A 24001-nucleotide genomic window follows, 5' to 3' on the forward strand; every position below is an offset into this window, starting at 1 on the left:
ATAAACGTATATATATATATATATATATATATATATATATATATATATATATATATATATATATATATATATATATATATATATATATGTACAAACACATACACAACACACACACATACGTAATATACATATATATATATATATATATATATATATATATATATATATATATATATATATACAAACACACACACACACACACACACATATATATATATATATATATATATATATATATATATATATATACCGTACAAAATATGCATTTAACTTTTTTGTTTACAATATTTGTTATAAAAATATAAAAGGATAAACCCACAAGGTCAGCAGGAAAACCCGACTGACAATGTGACACGGATAATCCCAACTTTTCCTAAGGATAAAACCCCAGGATCACGAGAAAGTCGCAGTATCACCAGGATGATGTGCTTGTACCACTAGCAAGAGTCTAAGTGTGACAGTTTCGCTAAGACTGACAGGGAGATAATTACGTTCCTGTTAGATAACTGTGTCGTTAAATGCATACTTTAATCTACCAGAACAGCACTTATTATCACTGTAATTAATTTTCATTTAAAAAAATGTTATACGTGCATTTCTTTAATTGGATGAATTATTCAAGTGCGAATTAAAATGAACTCGATGTGGAGTTTTAGAGTTAGTTACATACCTATCAGCAGCTAGTACGAATAGCAGTTAAATTAATATAAAGCTACCGAATTAATTATTAATTAGCCACAGCTTGTGTACTATTGTGTTAAATATTTCCAGTGTTGACAAATACCCTCATTGTGTAGCAGGTGTATTACAGTATAACGTGTATGATGATTTAGAGAGTACGCTGTATACTATCAGGACATGAGCAGAATTATCACAGTATAGTGTCCAGGTTTATAGAGCACGCAGTCTACCATCACAGTACAGTGTCCAGGTTTATAGAGCACGCCGTTCACTATGAGGACCTGTCTACTCAATCAGCTGTGGGCATGGCGTACCGTGTTTATTTTAATTTTTACACCGTTTTTGTTGTTACCACTGATTCTTATCATTGGAACAAAGGTAGGTGGTTTTTTTGTAGTCTTAATTTAGTTATACGCCTATTTTAGTTTTAGTATCGTACCAAGACCTTTTTCTGTGTAAAGGGTATTAAATTCATTAAAAAAAGTATTTAAACAAAATTATTTAGGGGACGATAACACCAGCATGTTTTAAAGTGACAGAAAATACTATAGGTACACCCGGATGTATATTGTAATAGTACGTGTTAAAATTATTTAATTAGGGTTAAGGGTAGAAGGAAGATTTGGCTTAGAGCAATAAAACATTTGTGATAATGGAGGTAGGTGGTGTTATGGCCTAGCGGTAGAGAGCTAGAATGCTACCTTGAAAGTCTCAAGTCCGAATCTGGGTTCAAATAAATAGATCGTCCACGTTAGTGCAACAAAGGCGGCTGGGGATTGGGCTGACCCCAGTATCCCCTTGTATTCTGACGTAATTGTAACAGATGAACTCTAGATCATGTTTCTTGGGTACAAACGGGAAAAGATGATGAAGGTATAAAATGTATGGTTAAACAATTGTTTGTGTGGGGAAAGTTCACACTCTTTTTACTTTGTCGTATATACGAAGTATAGAGAAAGTCTTGTAATCGTGCAAAAAAAAAAAATCGAGATTTTTACAAATCTCGTCGTTTTACACCTCACTGATACGGAAAAACATAATTTTGCAATTTTTAAGTACTAATTTAAGCTATTTCCGATTTCTCAAAAAAGCATATACATTTATAAAGTACTAATAATATTGCGCACTATTATGCACATTTTGTTTTGGCGTTTGCTTGGTGCGCAATTCTTTTTTCTATGACATTCTATTCTATTTTTAAAAGTTAAGGTAATTAAAAATCATGTCTAAATTCCAAGTTATATAAAAATATTCGAGAAAGTTTAGGGGAGATCACTCCCGGTTTATTTAATGTTTACTAACGTGTGTCTATAATTTTATCAGTTTTAGTACCATTGATCGTAGCTGGAGTCCAGAAAATTATAATCAATAAAAAAAGACATCGTGACCAAATCTCTATATAGTTCAAATGGTAGATAAATTATTTTACATAGGTTTTAGTTATGGTTTTGGTAATGGTTATAGCTGTCTTAGTCAGACTGTCATCGCAATGTTAGGGCTGACATAAGTGCTTAACGTCTACGTTAAATTATGAACAGCTTAAATCATGTAAAAGGGCCTGAATCGTTTCTCTGCTGACACGGTGAAACTGTTTGGACAAGCCAGAGACTAAAGCGCTATTTGAATCAATGATGGATCTAATTGTTGAAGTTAGAAGAAAGTGTAAGGTTAGAGTGAAGGTTTAGGGTTAGGTTAGATTGAAGGTATAATTTTAGCTTATTATGAATACTAAGAGTTCGGCTCACTTAAGGTTTAATGTTATGCTTGGATTTTGAATTGCTTCATTATAGGATTAACGTTAAGGCTAATGCCCCCACCCCCCCCCCCCCCATTTCCCATGTTTAGATAATGTCTGGGAAAAAACTGTATTTAAAATCTAGTGTCAGATTAGAATAAAGGTTTAAGTTTAGTTTAAGTTTAAAATGAATTTTATATTAGAAAGAAGGTTGAACATTATATTAGAATGAAGGTTTAACACCATATAAGAATGAAGGTTTATGTTTAGATTAGAATGCAGGTTTAATTATAATATTGGCTCCATTACATGGTTATGCTAACATAATTCACCCTTTCTACCCCAGGAATCCAAATGTGGCTACGTGCTGATCTTGATGGGAATCTACTGGATCACCGAGTCCCTGCCTGTTGGAGTTACCGCCCTTATCCCCGTGTTTCTCTTCCCCTTCTTTGAGATTCTCTCGTCCAATGAAATCTCAGCTCAATACATGAATGTAAGCTGCTGGCTATGTACAACAATTCAAACATTGTCTAAAAATGGCGTCACACACTTCAGGGGGTTAAGGGGGGGGGGGGTGTAAGTACATGAACGAAAGCTAAGGTTTTTTATGAAAACAAAAACATATTGTCCAGAAATAGTGTCACACAAACAATCGGAGGGTTGAAAGTAAGATGGCGGCTTTTTACAAATCATGAAACAGGATGTATACATGGCGTCGCACAATAGGGGGAGGGGGTTAGTGGGAATTACATGAACGTAAGCTTAGATGAATAGCTAGCCAGTAGTTCAGTTTAAGTTGGTGTCTATTTTTAACAAAAATAAAGCATCGTCTATAAATGGCGTCACACAGGGGGTGGGGCAGTGTTTTTTGTGTCACAATTTGCTGCGTGTCTGTTAGCGATGAGTAAAGAATAAATATGGTGAAAGTGGGTGCTGGATGTTTTTGACAAAAGCCCGGTAGGACACTTGCCCGAATGGGACAAATGCCAACATAGAAACCTTTAAGGTTTAGCCGCATTCGTTTTCATGTGTTTCCTATCATACTGATTGGTTAATGTTTTAAGACGGCCGCCGTTGCCATAGTTACCAATATTTTCCTACCTTTTTTACATCGCTGAAGAGAAATAATTGTTTCCTTAAAGAGTATTAAAAAGTTTTTCTTTACCAGAGTCTACACCATTGAGTACATGTCTAGCAATGTCTTCCTCCCTCCCTCCCTCCCTCCCCAGGACGTGAACATGCTGAACCTCGGGGGTCTGGTCATGGCCGTGGCTATAGAGGAGTGGGAGCTACACAAGAGGGTGGCGCTCAGGGTTCTGATGTGTGTGGGGACGGAGCCTAGGTGGTAAGTGGGGTTTGTGTGGGGAAGTGGGGTTTGTGTGGGGAAGTGTATGGAAGTGGGGGGTTGTGGGGGGAAGAGGGGGGAAGAACGGTTTGTGTGGGGAAGTGGGGGGAAGTGTATGGAAGTAGTGTTTGGGGTCATACAACTACACATGATGGATTCGGAATGTGCAAATTAATTGATATACGAGTCCTGAACTAATTCTGTTGTTACAGTTGGATCATGTTTTCTGCTAAGGCATGTCTACGTCTATATGAACGATTATTTATTGCCTTTAGACTTATGTTAGGGATTATGTTAGCTAAATAGCTATACTAACAATTATTTCTCCCCTCTAGGCTAATGTTTGGGTGATGTTAGCCATAACGTTAAAATGATGTTAGCCATACACCTTTACTAACCGTTTCCGTACTGTAGGCTGATGTTGGGGATGATGTTGGCCACATGGTTCCTATCGATGTGGATGTCTAACACAGCCACCGCAGCTATGATGATACCTATAGCTGAAGCCATACTCTATCAGCTGCGCAGTGCTAAAGATGCATATAAAAACCCTGAAAGTACGAATTTTTAAAATCTCTTCTCAATCCACATTTTTTTTCTTTTTTTTTATTTATATGCTAATTTATAAATTATATTTATATTAAAATGAAAAAAAATCCATTAACGGCTCTTAAACTACTTTCATATTAAATTACAATTACTTTCATCATTTTTATAATGAATTATTACATTTTGTTTAATCACTTCTCATAATTTATTTTCAATATTTTCTCATCATAAATTACATTTTCTTAATAACTTCACATTTTAATTATATTAATTTAATCACTTCTCATCATAAATTGAGAGTAAATCAGGGAGTTAATGCTGGGTCTAAAATTAAACCCAATTTCTCTCCCTTCAATAGACATTCGTGGCAATAAACAGAGGAGTAAGGTTCAAAAGTTGCTATTACTTAAACTCTAAGCCCTCGGTTCTTATACTGTATTCGTAGGGCCCCAGTTTGATGTGCAGTGGACGTATGTTTTTTTATTTTTATTTTTTCTACATCTACAGGTGAAAACGGTTTTGTTGGTGCGGATACCAAGGAAACAGCTATAGACCTGGCGGATTTAAATTCAGAAGTGTAAGGTCTTTAATCCATAATCAACATATTTATAATGTTTAGTTTTTTGGGTGATAATTTATGAACTTGAATAAGTGTTATAAGGTATATAGGCCTACTTAATGCAAGAGTCATCTAGACATAGTTTAAGTATAAGCATCACGGAATACCTTGGCACGTATACTGTATGTTTATTGAATCGTATTAATTTATGCTTCAAATTTGTAATCTGGGTATTATCAACAAGTTCAGATATGCTTTTCAGGTTCCCAAAAGTATTTGCGTTTCGGATTTACAGGGGGTGATCAAGCAATATAATTTCAATATATTTTCTGTTTTCTCGTCAATATTTTTTTCAATTTAGTAAAGGTACGAGAAAATGACCCTAATTTGCGATATGGTTATAATTAACATTTTTTTAAAAAGAATTGGATAAGTATTTTAATAGTTTATTGAAATGTATTTTCGAATTTTTAAAGTTTTCAGTAGTATGCACTTCCTAGTTTGTAAAAACAATCCTTATGTCAAATGATATTCCAGTCACTACGAAAACGGAGAAAATGTAAATGACAAAGAAAATGCCCGGAAACAGAAATCGCTAGAAACAGAACACGTTAGGAGCTCCAATGACAAGAACGACGGGTTGACGGGGTTCGCTAAGGGGATCACACTCTGTATCTGCTACTCCGCCACGGCCGGGGGCACAGCCACACTGACAGGCTCGGGACCCACGCTCACCCTCAAGGCTCTCACCGATGTGTAGGTTCAGTTGATTTACACTAGTACATACATGATATATAGTACACTGTAGGCCAGAGTACATAGTAAACCACTTACAAAGGCTGAATTATCAAATGGTGGGTTGGGGTGGAAATCTTTTTTTTACACACACACACCAAGCACACATGCACACACATAAATTTATACATATTACATATATATATATATACATATATATATATATATATATATATATATATATATATATCAGTAACTATACTCGAGGCAGCTGTCACTCTGTCCATAGAGTCCATAGAGGGCAGCTCTAACCCCATTATAACCTCAACAGCCTATATTATTTCCGTTCTCATTCATACCGTTGTTAACCGTATAAATAAGCCATCTGGTTAAAGTCCTTTTGTTTTAAATTCATAACGCCACAGAATCACCCAGTTACAATTAAGCACATTGATACACCAATACGACACATATAAATTCAATTATGGGATTTATGCGTGTAATGCCTAAGGTCAATTGTTAACGTTCATGTCACACCGATTCGGTTTGATACGAAACACATAAAACAAAGAACAACACTGTCTAGCCGTTGAATCTCACAAGGATAAATAAGGAAAAAAAAAGAATCAAACATAACTCTCATATCAGAACCTCAAATCATTGCCAATAACACAGTATACGTATATCAAAGTAACACCACAACAACTTGAAAATTTTTACAAACACCTTAACCGACACATCCTAAAAGCTTTAAATAATAAGAATATAACCACAATACCACAACGAACACCATCAAACAATAGCTCTATAACTACATCAGCACAACACCATGAGCTAATATCTCTGTAAGTGTATCAGCATAACACCATAACACACCCCCAACACAGTCACTACCTCATGTTTCAGTAACTACCTCATATTTCAGCCACTACCTCACACTACCTCATGTTTCAGCCACTACCTCACACTACCTTATGTTTCAGCCACTACGCCAAGCTGGGACTTAAGAACCCCATCAACTACGCCACCTGGATGGGCTTGGGCTTGCCTGTCGCCTTTATTGTACTGATGTTGTGTTGGTGCTGGCTGCAGGTGTTTTTCTTATCGTGCAGGTAAGTTGGACTTAAATCTACCTGCCCATAAAGTTATCGTACAGGTAAGTTGGACTTAAATCTACCTGCCCATAAAGTTATCGTACAGGTAAGTTAGAATTAAATCTTTCTGTCCAGAAAGTTATCGTTTAGGTAAGTTTGACTTAAATCTACCCGCCCTGACAATTATCCTGCAGGTAAGTTGGATTTTATCTACCTGTCCATTGGCATTAAACTCAGCAATTAAAATTACTGCAATGTTAACCATATTAGTAATCCATTCGTTTAACATAAAAATTAGCATATGTAATGATGTAATATGTAATGATATCAAGTACCTTTCTCATGTTTAGGCGGCGTCCTACCAACGCAGCCCAGGCCGAGAGAATAAAACTCTACATACACAACGAATACAAGAAACTGGGACCACTGGTGTAAGTGCGCAGTTTAGTGCATTAGATACAGATATTAGATTTGGACCACTGTTGGGAGTGTGGGATTTCTATTAGATACAGTTATTAGGTTGGGACCACTGGTGTGAGTGTGTAATTTGCTGCATTAGATACAGAAATTAGATTAGAACTTATGATAATGAGAGGTTTACAACCACAGCTTCTCACATCAAATTAGCATGCATGGGGGCAGGTGTTGATGATTTATGAGCCCACAGCTTAAATTAAGATGAGCTTGCAGATCTAGATTTTCTTTTAGGATCACATGTCCGATGAATATTTGTTAATATCAGCTCTAGGGTTACCCTACCCCAGACTGTGCCCTCAGAGCCTTGACAGACGGTGTAGGACGAAGGAGATGGAAAAACTAACCTGAAAAAATAGTAACCAAATAATTTCATAGCTTGAGCAATGCGTTCTTGGGAATTGTCAAACGGCCAAAATTTTAAACTTCTGTTGGGGTGGTGGAGTAGGGAGGAGGAGGATAAATGTGTTTGGCATTTTAATGCTCTGTGTGCTCCCTTAAAAATATTGTTGAGAAAACCATTAGGAGAAGTAGCAGATACTAGTAGAGCTGTATCTGTGTTGGAAAATAGGTCTGCTTGATTTGCCAGTTGAAAGATTTAGCTGAAATATCTCTTTTTACGCTGTAGTGCGTTATGTTCGGTAATGAATTTATTGTTGAGTTGATTTATGTCATCCTAGTGCTAAGTGGAAAATGAACAGGGCATGAGTTCACTATTTATCGAAGTCTAGCAATAACTGAAAAATTGCCGGAATACATTTTCGGAAGCCGATAGGTTAATGACAGGTCACCCAGATAATTTTAAGACTCGCGTTTTAGTGTTGTTTGTACACGTTCAGCGAATATTTCTCAATAAATGATATTTTGTACTCTATTCTTTGCAGAAAAAAATCTTTTCAGAAATTACGTGCGATGTAATCAGGGGACATAGCAGTTACTAATGAAATTGGTGTGTTAGGCTATTAATAGCTTAGAAAAATATTTAGTTAGTGTGGTTTCATGAAGCACTGGTATAAAACCTTCCCAGAGTAGCAATAGTAACATATTTTAAACGACACTGTTTGAGATCCTCAAGTTTTTGTGTGTTCTGTAATCCAGAGTAACACAAATGTGGCTGTTTGATTGGCTCTAGGTTTGGCCAGGGTGTCATTGTGTTTCTCTTTGGTGTACTGGTGGCGCTGTGGATAACACGTGACTTGGGGGGCGTGGCCGGATGGGGAAGGATGTTTCAACTACCGTAAGTTTAAGATGCTAGTCACTTTCTCTGAATCAAAATTTGACATGGACATAGCAACCCGCATAGATATAATATCAACAACTACACAGACTGACTCTCACAATACATGCATTGAATGTCCACATAAACATCCACATAAAGCTCCACACAGACATGCACAGACACCCAAACAAAGGCCCTCATAGATATCCAAATAAATATTTTTAATTAAACGTTTAAAAGCCATTATAAAGCTTAACACGTGCTGCTTTTATATGAATTAAACAAGCGAATCTGCAAAACGAAAATTAGCATAATGCAGATGGCGTAATTTGTCCTCAAATTGATTGCAAATAACTGAGCTTATAAGACTAAAAAAAATAATATAATCATGGAGGTTAACGTCATTCTTGAAACAAAACGCATGTCACTTTCCAATTAAAATATAAATAGCTGCATACACTGCTCCGCCACGGTTAATATTTTTTAAATGTACCAACTGGGTTAAGAACAAAACTAAACACAACAGAAACACAACGACAACACAAACATAAAAGAAAAAACAAACGCAAAGAAAACATACAAAACACAAACATAAATGAAAACACAAACATAAAAGAAAACAGAAACACAAAAGAAAACACAAACACAGCCCAAACATAAAAGAAAACACAAACACACTGCAAAATAACATAATGCAAACACAAGCGAAAACACAAACAAAACACACAAACACAAAGGAAAAAACAAACGCAAATAAAAACACAAAACCAATGCAAACGCAAATGCAAACCAAAAAAAAAAAAACGAAAACACAAACACAACTCTCAGAACATAAACACAACTTAAGTGCAAACATAAAAACTTAGTGCTCACAGTCTAGCCCGTAGAGACATATCACACCCTGTACTAGCGTCGGTGGACGTGCCAGGTTCAATTTAGTAAACGACTATAAAACCCCAAGCTTGTTCGCAAACCAAAAGACAGAAATAATAATTAGTAAACAGTACGTTAAATGTATAAAATAAATAAAAGGCAGTATTTAAAATATCCGAGTTTTACCTACCATATTGCACTTTATCAATCCATGCATTCACAGAACGTTTTTTATGAATATTTTTCAGTACTTTAAATTTTAAAAAATTACAATAGAGTTGAATACTAAATTCATTGAGCACCTAATGAACGTGATGACGGGTGTATAATGTTGAGAAATAGTTGATTAAAAATTATAATTAGTAAACAGTACGTTCAGTGATTAAAATAAATAAAAGATAGCCTTTTATCAATCCGTGCTAATTATAATATTCCAACAATCATGTCCTCTTACACTTCTACAGAATTTGCATTCTTATTTTGCTAATCATATTATTCCAACAATAGTTCCCTCTTGGAGATTTTGTATTCACATTTTGTTATCAGCGTGAGTTGAATTTATTTTTAAATTACCTCCCTTGGCAAAATTACAAAACAGTTTAATTGATTAGCTTTTTCGACCCTATTACTATTATTAAAATGTATCAACTTTTTCGAGGAATCTAAACGAAAATGATATTTGACATTGATCTTTTTAATATGTTTTAGCTATTTGCGTGTATGTAATATTTTCTGAACATATGCGAAAGAGTAAAAACAGTGGCAACTATAGAGTAAATTTAAGTCGTTATATAAGCAAACCCTACAATATTACCTACGTTGTAAGTAAAATTAAAAACCGCGATGACGGGCTGACACACTACCTAGCCGCTTATATTATAGATAATTTATGTTTATAGTCGGCTTAGTTGTGAGTTGTGACAATATTGGATTTCTATTTCAGAATCAAAGATGGCGCCGCAGCTATATTTGTAGCTGTCCTACTCTTCGCCTTCCCATCCAGTCTACCATGTATGAAAACTAAGCAAGACACTAAGCAGCCTATCAAAACTATAGACAATCAAACAGATCTAATAAATGTTGAAGTCGGCATTAGTAAGTTCTTATAAAACTTAAAGCATCATGTTTAGGTTTGAAACTAAACAATTATAAAACGATGAAAGTATTCCGTTCACGTTATAAGTCCATAAAGCGGATGACGTAGAATACATGTCCATTTTTTTTTTACCTCAGAGTATGAAAGTGTTGTGTGGTTGTTCCTATTTAGTCTAATTCACTTTCACATATCGTTCACATATTGTTTTGCCTCAGTTGAAGCTCCAGAAATTCGACCCCTGCTCAGCTGGCAAGCTGCACAAGAAAAAATACCCTGGCAGTTATTCTTTTTGCTGGGTGGAGGGTTTGCCTTGTCTAAAGGTAGTGAGGTAAGCGAAAATTGGTGGTGGTTAATGTTTTTGAAGAGACTGAATATGAGACTGAATATGATTAAAATAACTCGATATGTGTGGGGGGAGGGGGGGCTCAAAGTTGTGATGAGGAATATGTGCTATAAAAATAAAATAAAACTCGATTCGCATTTAAGTCCATTATATTTATTTAAAGGAATGTAAAGTGAAGGATCTAAAAAAGTTTTTTTTAATAGGTGCATGATTTTTTGTAAGAAGTTTATACTTTAAAAAATACATTGTTCAGTGACAATTTATAGTAACTGTTTATATCTTGTTTTTTTTACGTGAAGAAATCTGGTCTCTCTGCTTGGATTGGTCAAGAACTTGAAGTGTTTAGCAGCTGGAACCAATGGGGAATCTTGTTCATGATCTGTTACATCACAGCTGCTGCTACGGAAGTGACGTCAAACACGGCCATCGCTAATCTATTTTTACCCATCGTGTCGCAGTTGGTAGGTCGAGACGCGGAGATTAGCGGGGATTTACGTACGGACACAGGGTCAACCCCTCATCACCTCCCCCCGACATAGTTCTATATCCCCCACCCACACAGTTTCTCCCACCCTCCTAATGTATTGCCATCACTCCCTTAAATCAGGAGTGTTCATTCGTCTGGTGGTTTTCGGTGAGGTTTCCCAAGGTGAGAGATCCTCCATCCCCATCAACTCTATAACATGTACACATATAGGCATTAGGTCTCATCCTATTTCTTCTTCCTTCTTAATTGTAGTGGTGAAAGGAATTTTCTCCAACACAATTAAGTATTGCATGTCAACAGTTATGTACTATTTAGGCCCTCGACTCCCTTTTCAGCTTGCTTTCTTTTCTTGATTTGCTTCCATTGCGTTTGTCCAAAAAAACACAAACAACAAGGCAGTATTTGTTTGATTTTGGATTTGTCTCCCCTAGAGGGGATGCTGCCCCTAACTGCCGAGGCTCATCTGAACATGGGTTCGAACCCGACCCTATCCCTATTTCTATCACCATGTTTGTAAAAATTAAATGTATGTAGCAGTAAAAAAGCTACAAAGTGCATTGAAAAATAATGCTGTCTTGGTAAATGCGGCTAATTTTCGTTTTGGTGTCACCTAATCAGTTAGTTTAACTTGGGGAAATGGTGTCCACATTAATCATCACAAAACCTAACCCAAGTCTACAACCCCCTACCCCCTTGTTACGCCACTGCATTAAACTTCTGACCAGTATTTCCCCCCTCCCCCTCTCCGTGTGAAGTCAATGCTTTAAATCTTCACAAACCTATCCCCAGGCAATCAACACTGGCGTCCACCCTCTGTACTACATGCTGCCCACCACACTGGCCTGCACATTCGCCTTCATGCTGCCCGTAGCTACAGCACCCAACGCCCTGGTCTTCTCGTACGGCAGGCTAAGCATGAGAGATATGGTGAGTGCATAGTTCATTTGGGGTATGGTGAGTACATAGCTTCATGTGTCTTCCCGTTTCCAAAACTAACTATGATTTACATAATAAACAAACACACGTTTTAATCGATAAGAGATTAACCGCAATGTCTTGGGCATTAAATGATTATTTGTTACATGGTGAGTTGCATTGCTGTTACGCCCAATGCGTAATTTTAGATTCTTCATTTCACGTTGTGCTGGCGACATAGGCCTTGTTTGTTTATCGCAATGTCTAGGCACATCGCTTTATCTCATTGGTCTTATATTCCCTGCACACTCGCGCCTATGTGTCTTATATTACCTGCACACCCCTAGCTGTGAATCTTATTTTACTTGCTCACCCCTACGTTGTTTCTTATATTACCTTCCCAAGCCTTCCTATTTGTGTTACACCCTAGGCCGTCCTCACCCCGAAATGTTACATCCCCAATGTCTTATACCATCTACATGACAACCCCAGTCAGTGCCCCACCCTTGATGTCTAATGCCACCTTTATTACATCAGGCACAGACTGGTCTAATGTTGAGCCATCTAGTTATGCCCCCACCTTAATGTCTTATACCACCTATGTTACACCTCCAAACTGTACCCCCACCCCAATGTCTTATTGTACTTATGCTACACCCCAGTCAGTGCCCCACCCCCAATGTCTTATGCCACCTTTATTACACCCCAGGCACAGACTGGTCTAATGTTGAGCCATCTAGTTATGCCCCCACCTTAATGTCTTATACCACCTATGTTACACCCCCAGGCTGTACCCCCACCCCCGATGTCTTATTGTACTTATGTTACACCCCAGGGTAGTGCCCCTACCCAAATGTCTTATACCACCTATATTACACCCCCAGGCTATTGCCCCACCCACAATGTCTTATACCACCTATATTACATCCACAGGCACAGACTGGTCTAATGTTGAACCTACTGGCCGTGCCCTGCTCCATCGCAGTGACCTCCACAATTGGTGACCTTTTGTTTGACTTCGCTAATGTACCTGTAGAGTTTCTTAACTCCACTGCAAGACAAGCATAACAGACAGGTGTAGTAGCAAGGTGTGGCACACAGGTCTCGCAGATGATACCCCACACATATATGAATGCTAATCTACACTAAACTCCTCTTGGAATGTTAATATATTGTAAATAAAGTCATGAATATCTTGTGTTTCTCGTTTTTTTCCCCTCCACAATTGAGAAATAAAAGTTTTGCGAATAAAGTAACAGGTAAGGTTTGTCTTGATGCACAATTTTCGATTTGTTTACAAGTGGTGGTCAATCACTTATTACAGCGAAGACTCTAGAACCAACAGAATGACATGGACTCTGTTAAAGACCCGGCACTTCTTTCTTACACACACGAGCAACAGCAAGACAAAACTAACAATCTTGCTAATTTTTCGACATGTCTGGGTCTGTACGGCTAGAGATGGAAAAGTCCTCAAAGTCAATCCATCAAAAAGCACCCCAATAGCATTTGCAGAGGTAGACCAAGAAATAGTGGAAAGATTGGTTAACATTGGAGGCATTGTTGATAAGCAAGGCGAGACAGAAGAAGATATTTAAATGTCGTATTTGGATTAGATATATTATAGAATGAGGTATGTGCTAGGTATGTGCTGGGTTAATATTTGGGTCTTACAATCTGTTAGCGTAACTTTCGTTCAAATTTTTTACTGTGTTACGAATTAAATATTGTTTATTTTTGTCGAGAACGGATAAAAAATGGTAAATACGATATTTTTTTGACTACCATTCTTACAATGACAATATTAAAATATTGTGTCAACTATTCCAGCAATGACAAAATATGCAACAAATATCTCAGAAGTGGTTTATTTGACACTTACTGACAACCATGTTACTACTAACAAGTACTATATTTTAGAAACCGAAAAGTAGGCCAGACACCTGTCACAATATGTGCCTCAAAATGCACATTATTGACTTTGCATTTAAGATTCCCCCTCCCACCCTCACACACCACCGAAACCCCTGTTGACAGCAGATGTTGTCTACTTCCACTCAGGTTGATCGATTTTATTGAGTACAATCAGATTGTTTTATCACCCACCTCGATAGATCAGCCAACGCAAACATGTAGAGGTATATTTCAAATTGGAATTGCGTTCTTTATATTAATGGCAAAACGAGACAAGACCGTTCTTGTCCCTACCTGTGTAATGACTACGGGAGACTATTACTATTATACAACGTTGTTTTAAATTAACCCATATTATCCCAAGGTCTCAAATTTTTATAATTTTTTTTATATGGTTTAGCTTTTGGGCACTGAATGAAGGAATGACTATGGATTTAAAAAAAAAAATCAATACTTTTTTAAATATCGATTTTTTTAAAAAAACGTCCCATAAATGGGACGCTAGCAACGAACGGCCCCATGTACATTTATTGAAAAATAAAATAATTTATCACAAAATATGGCTAATCACGCGAAAATAAAGCTGTATACTGATGTTGTATTGTTAGAACAATGATTACATTGTTTAGGACAGCTAAAAATACTGATAATGATCAATTGGGTTAGCCATACCATGGTCGAAAATGCAGAAATTATGTTCAAAAGTCTAGTTTTCTTTCAATCTAGCATCCATCAAAGTGAGCAACACTTGGAAATAAGTAAAGCTGTGACTAGTACATCTAATTATACACACATGATCACAAATATTGTTATTATTCATCGAAACTGTAATATAATTAAATATAAATAATTGATTTTATGGGGGGCGTACTTGAAATTTTCAGGGGTGGGGACTTAAATTTCAGGGGAAGGGTGGACATTGGTAAAAGTATGTTTTGTATATAAATTCCATTTTGTTCTGGTGGCAGAGCCCCCCCCCCTCCTCCAAAATGATGCCAGAAAGAAACTCTGCCCTCAGTGAATTTGCAAAAGATGATCCGGTCCAGTCCCAGATGTCATCCAGCCATCTTCTCTTTTAATACCCTCGCCATTCCCCCCCCCCCTCTCACAGGCGTACATTAGGACATCAGACATCTTATTTCTAGGGCACGGATCCGTCTCTGGGGGCTTGTATTGAGTGTTCATGGCTCTCATCCATGCATGCACCTCACTATGCGAACAGCTCCCAATCTAACACCAGGAATCTCCTTTAAAAGTTAACAAAGTAAAACTGGTATCGGGAACGTTTGCAGGGTAATATTATTGGGGCATGACAACTGTACACAGCTAATTCACATTTCTGCTATATGTAGCTTAAGCTCTCTTATATGAAGAGAGTTAACCAACCCCCATGACTGAATCATTTCACCTAAATCGTGGCCATTGTTATTATTCTGGTTTGTTATAATTTTAATATCAAGCGCTAGTAAATTTACAGCAATACTAAATTAGTTTGTATTCAATGGTATTAAATACTTCAGTAAGTGTAATTCTGAAAACTTAAAAATAAAATGTAAGTTTTTCAATATTTGCAATTGTTTAATACAATAATATATAAGAAAATATAGGTAAAGGTCATAATTAAATATCTATAAATACTACGTAACACCCGAAAGTCAACAGTTAACAAAGTCAACAATTATTTCACCATAAATAACCATTTAACATAAATATTTGCATCTGTGTTTCTCGCTAGTGTCCAATAAATGTGCCGTTTGTGTAACAATCTGCATAAATATAGGTCAAGGTCATAATTAAATATCTATAAATACTACTTACCACCCCAAAGTCAGCAGTTAACAAAGTCAACAATTGTTTCACCATAAATAACCATTTAACCTAAACATTTGCCTCTGTGTTTCTCGCTAGTGTCCAATAAATGTGACGTTTGTTTAACAATCTACATGGGGCCATTCGTTGCTAGCGTCCCACTTATGGGACGCTTGTTGTACACTTGATATAACGAAGTAGTAAAAACAATTGTTATTCTTAAATTTTTATCAGATAGAAATATGGTACTGCTACAAGTTTCAAATGTATTTTGCACTTAAAATGTTAATATTTTAGAAGATATGCATTTTCCTGTGCGCATGTTTTCTTTTTTCCGCCATTTTGACAAGTCCTGCAAATCCGGCACTATAACATTTTTCTAAATTATTTTTTTTCACAAAACACACACAAATTCAATAGTCTAACCATTTTCAAATACAATGAAACATAATTTGTGTTTTAATTAGTTTTTAATAAATTTTAGCAATTTTTTTTACAAGCGTCCCATAAGTGGGACGCTAGCAGAATATGGGTTAAAAGCAAGTTAAATAGATATTCAGCGATTGGCTTTACCACATGGTCTTAACAATTGGTACTGTATGTGAAATCACTCACACTGGCGGCAATATATGAAAATCAACAGGTTGTAATTTGTATGTTTAAGACAGAGGGTTCCCAGAAAAATGCGCAAACGGAAAACTGCGCTGCGAATAATTGCGCAAATTGAAAAGTGCGCAAATTAAATTAAATTATACTAATACAATTTTGTCATATTTCGTGGAAAATTGTTTTGTTATGCTACAATATGCACGTGGTCATCATTTGCTACTGTCTACAAAAATGCCCTTGCACATTTTTTTTTGTGCGCAATTTTCAATTGCGCATTTTTCCGGTCACCAAGAAAGAGAAGTGGAGGGAAAGAGTAATAATACTACAATTAATCAACTAATTACAAAATACAACACTTACAAAAAAGTACAATACAGATGAGCCAGGAAACCACAAACCTTTAGACAGTGCAAACTTCCTATAAATATTCCACAATAGTTGGTTAAGTCAGCCCTCTTCTGTCGCGTTTTTTTATTAATATTCTAGACTATTTTTAATAAGCAAGTAATTGTTGAGAAGGTTAAGAACCCTTTCGAACCTGACGGTCAATAGGGCAAGGGAATTAGAATCGCCTGTTTCAGTGACCGTGGCGAATTAAGGGATAGTTCCAGCCGCCTTTAATTTCCCTTACATGAGTTGCGCACTCATCAGAACTGGGTACACTCATTTTACTTGAAATTCGAACTACTGAACTATCGGGTTAACATCCGTATGATCTACCATAGGACCATGCAAATCCCACGGTTTGCTAGGTATCTTGTCTTTTTAGAATTGTATAAACTCGGTTTAGTAAAAACAAAAACATTTTTTTTAATGTGATATAAGTGAAGCAATAATGTAACAAATAAGGTGTGTGTGAGAGAGAGAGAGAGAGAGAGAGAGAGAGAGAGAGAGGAGAGAGAGAGAGAGAGAGAGAGAAAATATTGCTGCATCATGCAGCCATTGATTCTACGACAACACTGTGCATGAAACATAATTTAATTTATATTTCTTAATGGCAGTTCATAGGTCAAATGAAGTAATTTTATTTTTTCTTTCGCTGTCTTTGCATCTGAAGAAATATTTGGCTACAAACTAAAACTTAACGTCTTCCGATTCGAGTCCAGCAACTATCTGGCCTGCGTGTAATCATATGCTCTACCGCTACATCATGATGTATAGCACACAACTCAGGTGTGTACAATAACGTTCATCTTTTTACACTACACACAGTTCGATACTTAAACACAAACCTGAATAATAAATTTCGTCTTCTCTAGTCACGCTTGAGGTGACGGATTATGATTTGTAGCTTTGATGTCAAGCTAACACAGAGCTAGCTTGGTCGAAAACGTTTTAAAAACGCACATAAAAGCTGTAACAACAAAAAACGCTGAAATTTTGTCTTCATCTTGGCTTTAGAGTATACGTGTATTCAATAACATACATGTTATTAAAGCAACTTGTCTAGGGAGATTAATCATGTTTTATACATGGTAAATATGTGGGTGGATTCGAAATTTGAAAATGTTTGATTGACTAGGTAGTGATTGTGTTTTAGGTAGTTAGAGATAATGGGCGATACAATGTTTGAATGTAATTGGTGGAGTTGGTAAATTAGTTAATTGTCGAAAAGGTAGCTAATGGATAATTAGCAATGTAAAAATTGTGTGTGATTTAAGAAATAACGTAAAGTGGCTGGGCAGAAGAACACAAAACTTACAACGGGGAATTCTAGGTTCTGTATATTTTGCTCAAGTGAAGAAAAATAAACAAAAAGGCCATGCAAGCATGTCCGGTCCTAAAGGGTATCTAAGTTAATGGGTGTGGTACATGGGAGAATATGGACTTTGGTATGGAGACTACGACGTATTGTGCTATGGAGAGACAAATATTTTTTTTTATTAAAGGTAGATATTGTATGCTGTTACTTACTACAGTTATGTTTAAAACGTCAGCCTATGCCTTATCCATCGCTATACAAACATACATTTATCAGGGACTGCAACTGAGAAAATAAATACATATTTAAGATTACACAGTATGAAATTTGGATCAAAGAGTTATGTGCATCTGTTTATCGATTTATTTATTTGAACTTAGCCGTAAAGAATACGCGTTTATAGTTTTAAGTATTGGCGAAAGCTAACTCATAACAAAAAAGTTTTGCGTTGGCTATCTTCGATCATTAGAATTAAAGCTACAGTTGATTGTTTGACTTGTTTGGTTATCTCAAGTATGTGTTGGATTCGCTTTTTTCATGACTGTGCCGGAAATGTTTGTAAGTAAATAAGATATCTTATTATAATTTATACATTATTTACATGTTGAGGTTGCTGAATTAGTGTATCACTGAAGAACACATACTTTTCTTTAAAACTTAACATTTTTTTTGCAGGTGTAAAAAGACTCAACACATGTATCACAATATTTTCACTTCTAGTGTTTTGGATTCTCGTAACCACGTTTGGGTTTGCTTTTCTTTCCAACCCTCAACTTGTGCAGAATTTTCAGATCAGCCTTCGTAGTACAAATCTTAGTAATGTAAGCCAGAGCAATGTAGGCTGTAACTTTCCTGTTATTGACTCGTTCGACAAAGCAATAGAAAAAATATTTAAGACATACCCCACTATCGACTGCTCAAAAAATAAACCACATCTTGTGTATATAAAAGGCGATACCATCTTCATCAACCACACAAAAATACAAGAAATACCTGGGCTAAATACAACATTTAAACATTGTAAATATGAAGCTCGTACTCGAAATCCAAGCTCCCGAACTGATAGAAAGATAATAACAGTAAAAGAAGGTCCGTTTTTTAATAATTCAGCCAACGTTACTGACGATTATGTTGTGGTTAAATGCTTCAACACGTCAGACATTATCGTGTCCAAATCTTTCTTAACATTTATACGACGAAAACCCAATCTCGAAGCTGAGTTGAAAATGAAATATGCAACACACGTTAACCAACACGCCCCAAAAGAGACTCTAAGCGTCATGATGGTAGGTGTTGATGGCATGTCAAGAAACAGCATGATACGCTCTATGCCGAAGACAAGAAATTTTCTACTAGATAACATGAACGCTGTAGAGCTACACAAACATAATAAATACGGGTTGAACACGTATCCTAATTTAGTTGGACTTCTCACAGGCAACAATGAACTTGCATTGGCCAATTTGAACTGGACATGGAAAATGTCATTTGACAATATCAACGATTTATTTCTGTGGAGTGCTTACCGCAATGCCGGCTACCGAACAGCAATGTTTTTAGATCGGTCGTATATCACAGCATTTCACTACCAGAAACGTGGTTGGATAAAACCGCCGTTGGATTACTACTTCCGGGAGGCGGTGGTTGATTTCGATAACGACATGATGCACAGCGGAAACTGTATAGGTGACGTCCCAGACATCACTCTACTGACCGACTACTGGGTGAAGTTTGCGACTTTGTTCAACAATTCTAAAACAGAGCCGTACTTCGCATTTAGGTAATTATGTAGCGTATGTTTTATATCATGTACGGTAAGTAAATAAGTGTTTAACTTTTTATCAGATAACATTCTATTAAATATGTATTTTATTTTGTTAAATGCAATGATTTCTAAATATATGCAGCTACAACACTATCACTAGAGCTATAACTTTTGGCTAGGGTTATATTATAACAATTGGCGAAACTTTATTTAACTACTAAGAAATCACACTTGATAAATATTTACTTTTCTACTCTCAGGGATCTTTATTCATATGTTTATCGAGGGAGTCAATTGTATAACATATATAATCTTACTAGAATAAATATTAAGTTTTGAAACACCACGAAACGAGTACAAAATACACGAATTATAGTATTCTAGACGTTCGCGTTTTCGGTTGGATATCAGGCTTTTCGGAATAAAAATTCCAGACCCCACCTCTTCCATCTCAACACATTGGTTTCTTAAGTACCACAACAACATAAATTGATTTATATTAAATCATTAAGTTCTTTTTTAAATATAGTATTAATCAGTTTATACAATTAATTTAAACTTCAAGATAATGCAAATTTTAAAAAAATAGAAGATTTAGGTTATACAGACCTTTGATAATTAAAATAAAATAGAAAATACATTTTAGATTGCCTTAAGTGCAACTGTTGTTTCATTTTGACTTGATAATCAATTATTGATTGCCAAAGAAAACGTTTTTGCCTATTTAGAATATAAGATTGGTAATTGATTGGTGAAACCCTCTTAAAATATTTTGTCGGACTTTCTTTTAAGACTGTTGCAATGCTAGTACCGTTATACACAAATGGCAAGAAATTTAGGTTCGTTAAAAATTATTTAAGAATAACTGAAGTTTGTAAATTTGCATTAGTAAATTTTTTTTTCTGTAGTTTTTCTTCGCGTTTGACCCACAACGATGTCAACTTGGCCAGTGCAGGTGATGAACTCTACTACAGATTCTTGAAGTCGTTGGCGGACGGGAACCTTCTAAACAACACCGTCCTTGTGTTTTTCAGTGATCACGGTCCCAGATTTGGAGCAATACGGTTATTAAAAAATGAGTTTTCTTATCGTTGCTAGATTATATTTTTATCAACAAAAAGATTAAAATGGTTTTTAACAAAAATAATAATTTTTATAAATGCGAAAATAATTTCGATGATTCTGATGTTCTTAAATACAATTCAATGAAATACAAAATATCTTAAAATAAATAATTTGATGCATTTTCGTAGGTCAACTTACAACGGAATGGTCGAGGCGAGGACACCTTACATGTTCCTGGTGTTCCCAGCATGGTTCCATACCAAATACCCGCAGCTGATGGAAGTTGTGAAAACCAACCAAGAGCGTCTGACGACCCACACGGACGTCTACGAGACTTTGATTGACCTGCTGTACTTTAAAGCAGAGACCGGGAAAGGAAGTCTCACCCAGCCCAGGTTTAGCTTGTTCAAAGAGATTCCTGAAGGACGCACGTGTGAGCATGCGCAGATTCCTGTGGAGTACTGCGCCTGTATGGGTTTCACAGAGGCCAAGTTAAGCAAGACGTTGGGTCACTTTCTGGGCCTGGCTCTTGTGAAAAGAGTGAACCTGTACATACCAGGAAGTTTGAAAAAGCTTTGTACAAGTCTACGTCTGGATCAGGTCACTAGTTTAATAGAAATAGCCACTAACACGTCGCAGCCCCAGCGGTACCAGGTGACCGTAACGACCCAACCAAACGGTGCCATCTACGAAGGTGTTGTAGCTTTGACCAGTACGAATAAAGCTGTCGTGTCTGGTGACGTAGTCAGACTGGACCTGTACAACAACACGGCAGATTGTATCCAAGACCCAAGTTTAAGATATTTTTGTTTTTGTAAGCAAATTTCCTCAACTTAATTATGTATATGCTAAATACAAAGATTCATTCGATGTATTATAGGTGACAATATGTAGTTTAGGAGTTGTGTGAGTAAAATAATTAGATATTGAATTGAAAATATCTCTAAAGCAAATGTTATAAAAGTTAAATTTTATTAATTACATACATTTTTGGATTTCTTTTATAAATCTGCTTAATTTGTATTGTTATGCATTTAAATAAATAAATTAAGGTATAATTATTTGTATTAAATTTTAAATGCCTTTTATTACAAAATAATTTTATATCTTATATGACAAAGATATATCTATCTACATGAAAAACAATGCGCGTGTGTGTGTGTGTGTGTTCGTCTGTCTGTTTGTCTTGTAAGCATTACCACATCTTTCATCCGATCGTCTTGAAACTTTATTAAGTTGTTGAGAATACTCCTGGGTATTCTCTATATACATTGTATAAAAAATAAAAGTAGATAGCAGTTTAAAACAGTTCATCAGATTGCCATGGGATATGAATAAACACTTCAGGAAGGCCAATACACGTTTGGCGCCCAGAGTTCTACAGTGGCGATCGTAGCATTTGGTATCCACTAATCGGGCGTGTTGCATAGCGGGAAAGTAGTACTACTATATTAACCGTTAAAAGGTCAATAGACACAGCTGTCGGTGCCCCTTTGATTGTATGTCTCGTAGCGTCCTGGGATCCCATGTGAGCTCTATGGTGCCTTGTTCGTTTATAAAAAAAAGTCTATATACTAAAGACACGATGGGCAACAATATTCGTTGATTATATTGAATTAGGCGCGTCCTTCATATTTCGTCAATCTTTCTTTAAGTCCCGCGGCAACGCGCGGGGACGGGCACGCCAGTATAGATATACACGGAAAAGTGGTGATAAGTATTACCCATTCACAAATATATTTTTCCCCCTTTTATTTGTCTAGAATGATCCAACGCTTTTCCAAACAATTATATATGCAATTGTTTAAGGTTTGACAATGTCGTTAAGACTCAGGTTAGTAAATATAGACGTTTTATGACAAATGATTTAAAAGCTTTATGTTGGTGTGATGTGGGTCAGTGGTGGTGAGAAGTGGGGTAGGCAAAAGGAGAAGTGGGACAGTCATGTAATCTAGTGAAATCAATACATGGATAGATGTTTCAATAAATAAAATAAAAGCTAAATACTTGACTGTAAAGATGAAATTATTCAACTAAAATGACAACATACAAATAACTTAATAAAAGGAAAACAATATGATAGCGAGGATAAAAAAAATGTTGACCCTGTCCAAAGGATTGTGAAGATATAAAATACTATTTTTAGGCACTTCTGTACAGCTCAAACTTACTAATTGTTTGCGCGGGGAAGAAGTTATTAGTGAAGTTTCACCTATTGTACGATGTATCATAGACATTTTGATCCAAAGTTACCAAAATAATGCGTTGTTCAACTTCTCACTTGTCACATTGTTACTACTCTCCAATATATATATATATATATATATATATATATATATATATATATATATATATATATATATAATGTTAATATTGTGGGTTTACATTAAATAAATACGATCTCTAACACGAATCTTTTGTTTGTTTTTAAAACTGCGTTTTTAATTAATGCTATTTACTATGACGTGTGAAATAGTGAGAAATAGAAGTTTAACAAAGTAGCGACTATCATCTAGAGATTTATCATTTTTACCCGGCTTTTATTTACCTGTGAGTTCATATTTTGTGGCGTATGTGCAAGTTTAATATTTAAATTCTTACCGTAAAATGAACAGGTACACAATAAACTAAATAAACTAAGTTAATAATAATTAATATAATTAATATATAAAATTTCAGAACTTTACAATAAATATAGTTATTCTGTTGGTGCGCGGACCTGTGATCAAACACCCGTTGATAGACCACCTTGGATCAAAGACCCTCTGCTGAGAAAACACCTGTGGTCAAACCCCCTATGGTCAAACCCCCTATGATCAAACCCCCTATGGTCAAAGCACCGCTATGGTCAAAGCCCCGCTGTGGTCAAACCCCCTATGGTCAAAGCCCCTATGGTCAAAGGTCCGCTGTGGTCAAACCCCCTATGGTCAAACCCCCTATGGTCAAAGCACCTGTGGTCAAAGGTCCTAGGACCATTCTGTTGATGGTATGGCCTGGGGTAGGACGGGCCATTGCTAGAACGAAAATCA

At 36.1% G+C, this 24001-nt stretch overlaps 1 protein-coding gene across 1 annotated transcript; it reads left to right on the top strand.

Moving 5' to 3' along the window:
• Positions 1–934: 934 nt before the first annotated feature.
• On the top strand, positions 935–13273 carry LOC131937599 (Na(+)/citrate cotransporter). The gene is made up of 14 exons (XM_059295152.1): positions 935–1059; positions 2763–2912; positions 3649–3764; positions 4179–4321; positions 4821–4890; positions 5410–5628; positions 6591–6719; positions 7052–7132; positions 8308–8412; positions 10211–10362; positions 10579–10691; positions 11006–11167; positions 11983–12120; positions 13042–13273. Exons 1-14 carry the CDS (start codon positions 955–957, stop codon positions 13174–13176), a joined length of 1818 nt encoding a protein of 605 aa, XP_059151135.1. The 5' UTR covers positions 935–954; the 3' UTR covers positions 13177–13273.
• The last annotated feature ends 10728 nt before the right edge of the window (positions 13274–24001 follow it).

This window comes from Physella acuta, unplaced genomic scaffold, assembly GCF_028476545.2.
Source record: "Physella acuta isolate Inbredline_101_S28 unplaced genomic scaffold, ASM2847654v3 ptg000214l, whole genome shotgun sequence".
In the NCBI taxonomy this organism is placed as follows: Eukaryota; Metazoa; Mollusca; class Gastropoda; family Physidae; genus Physella; species Physella acuta.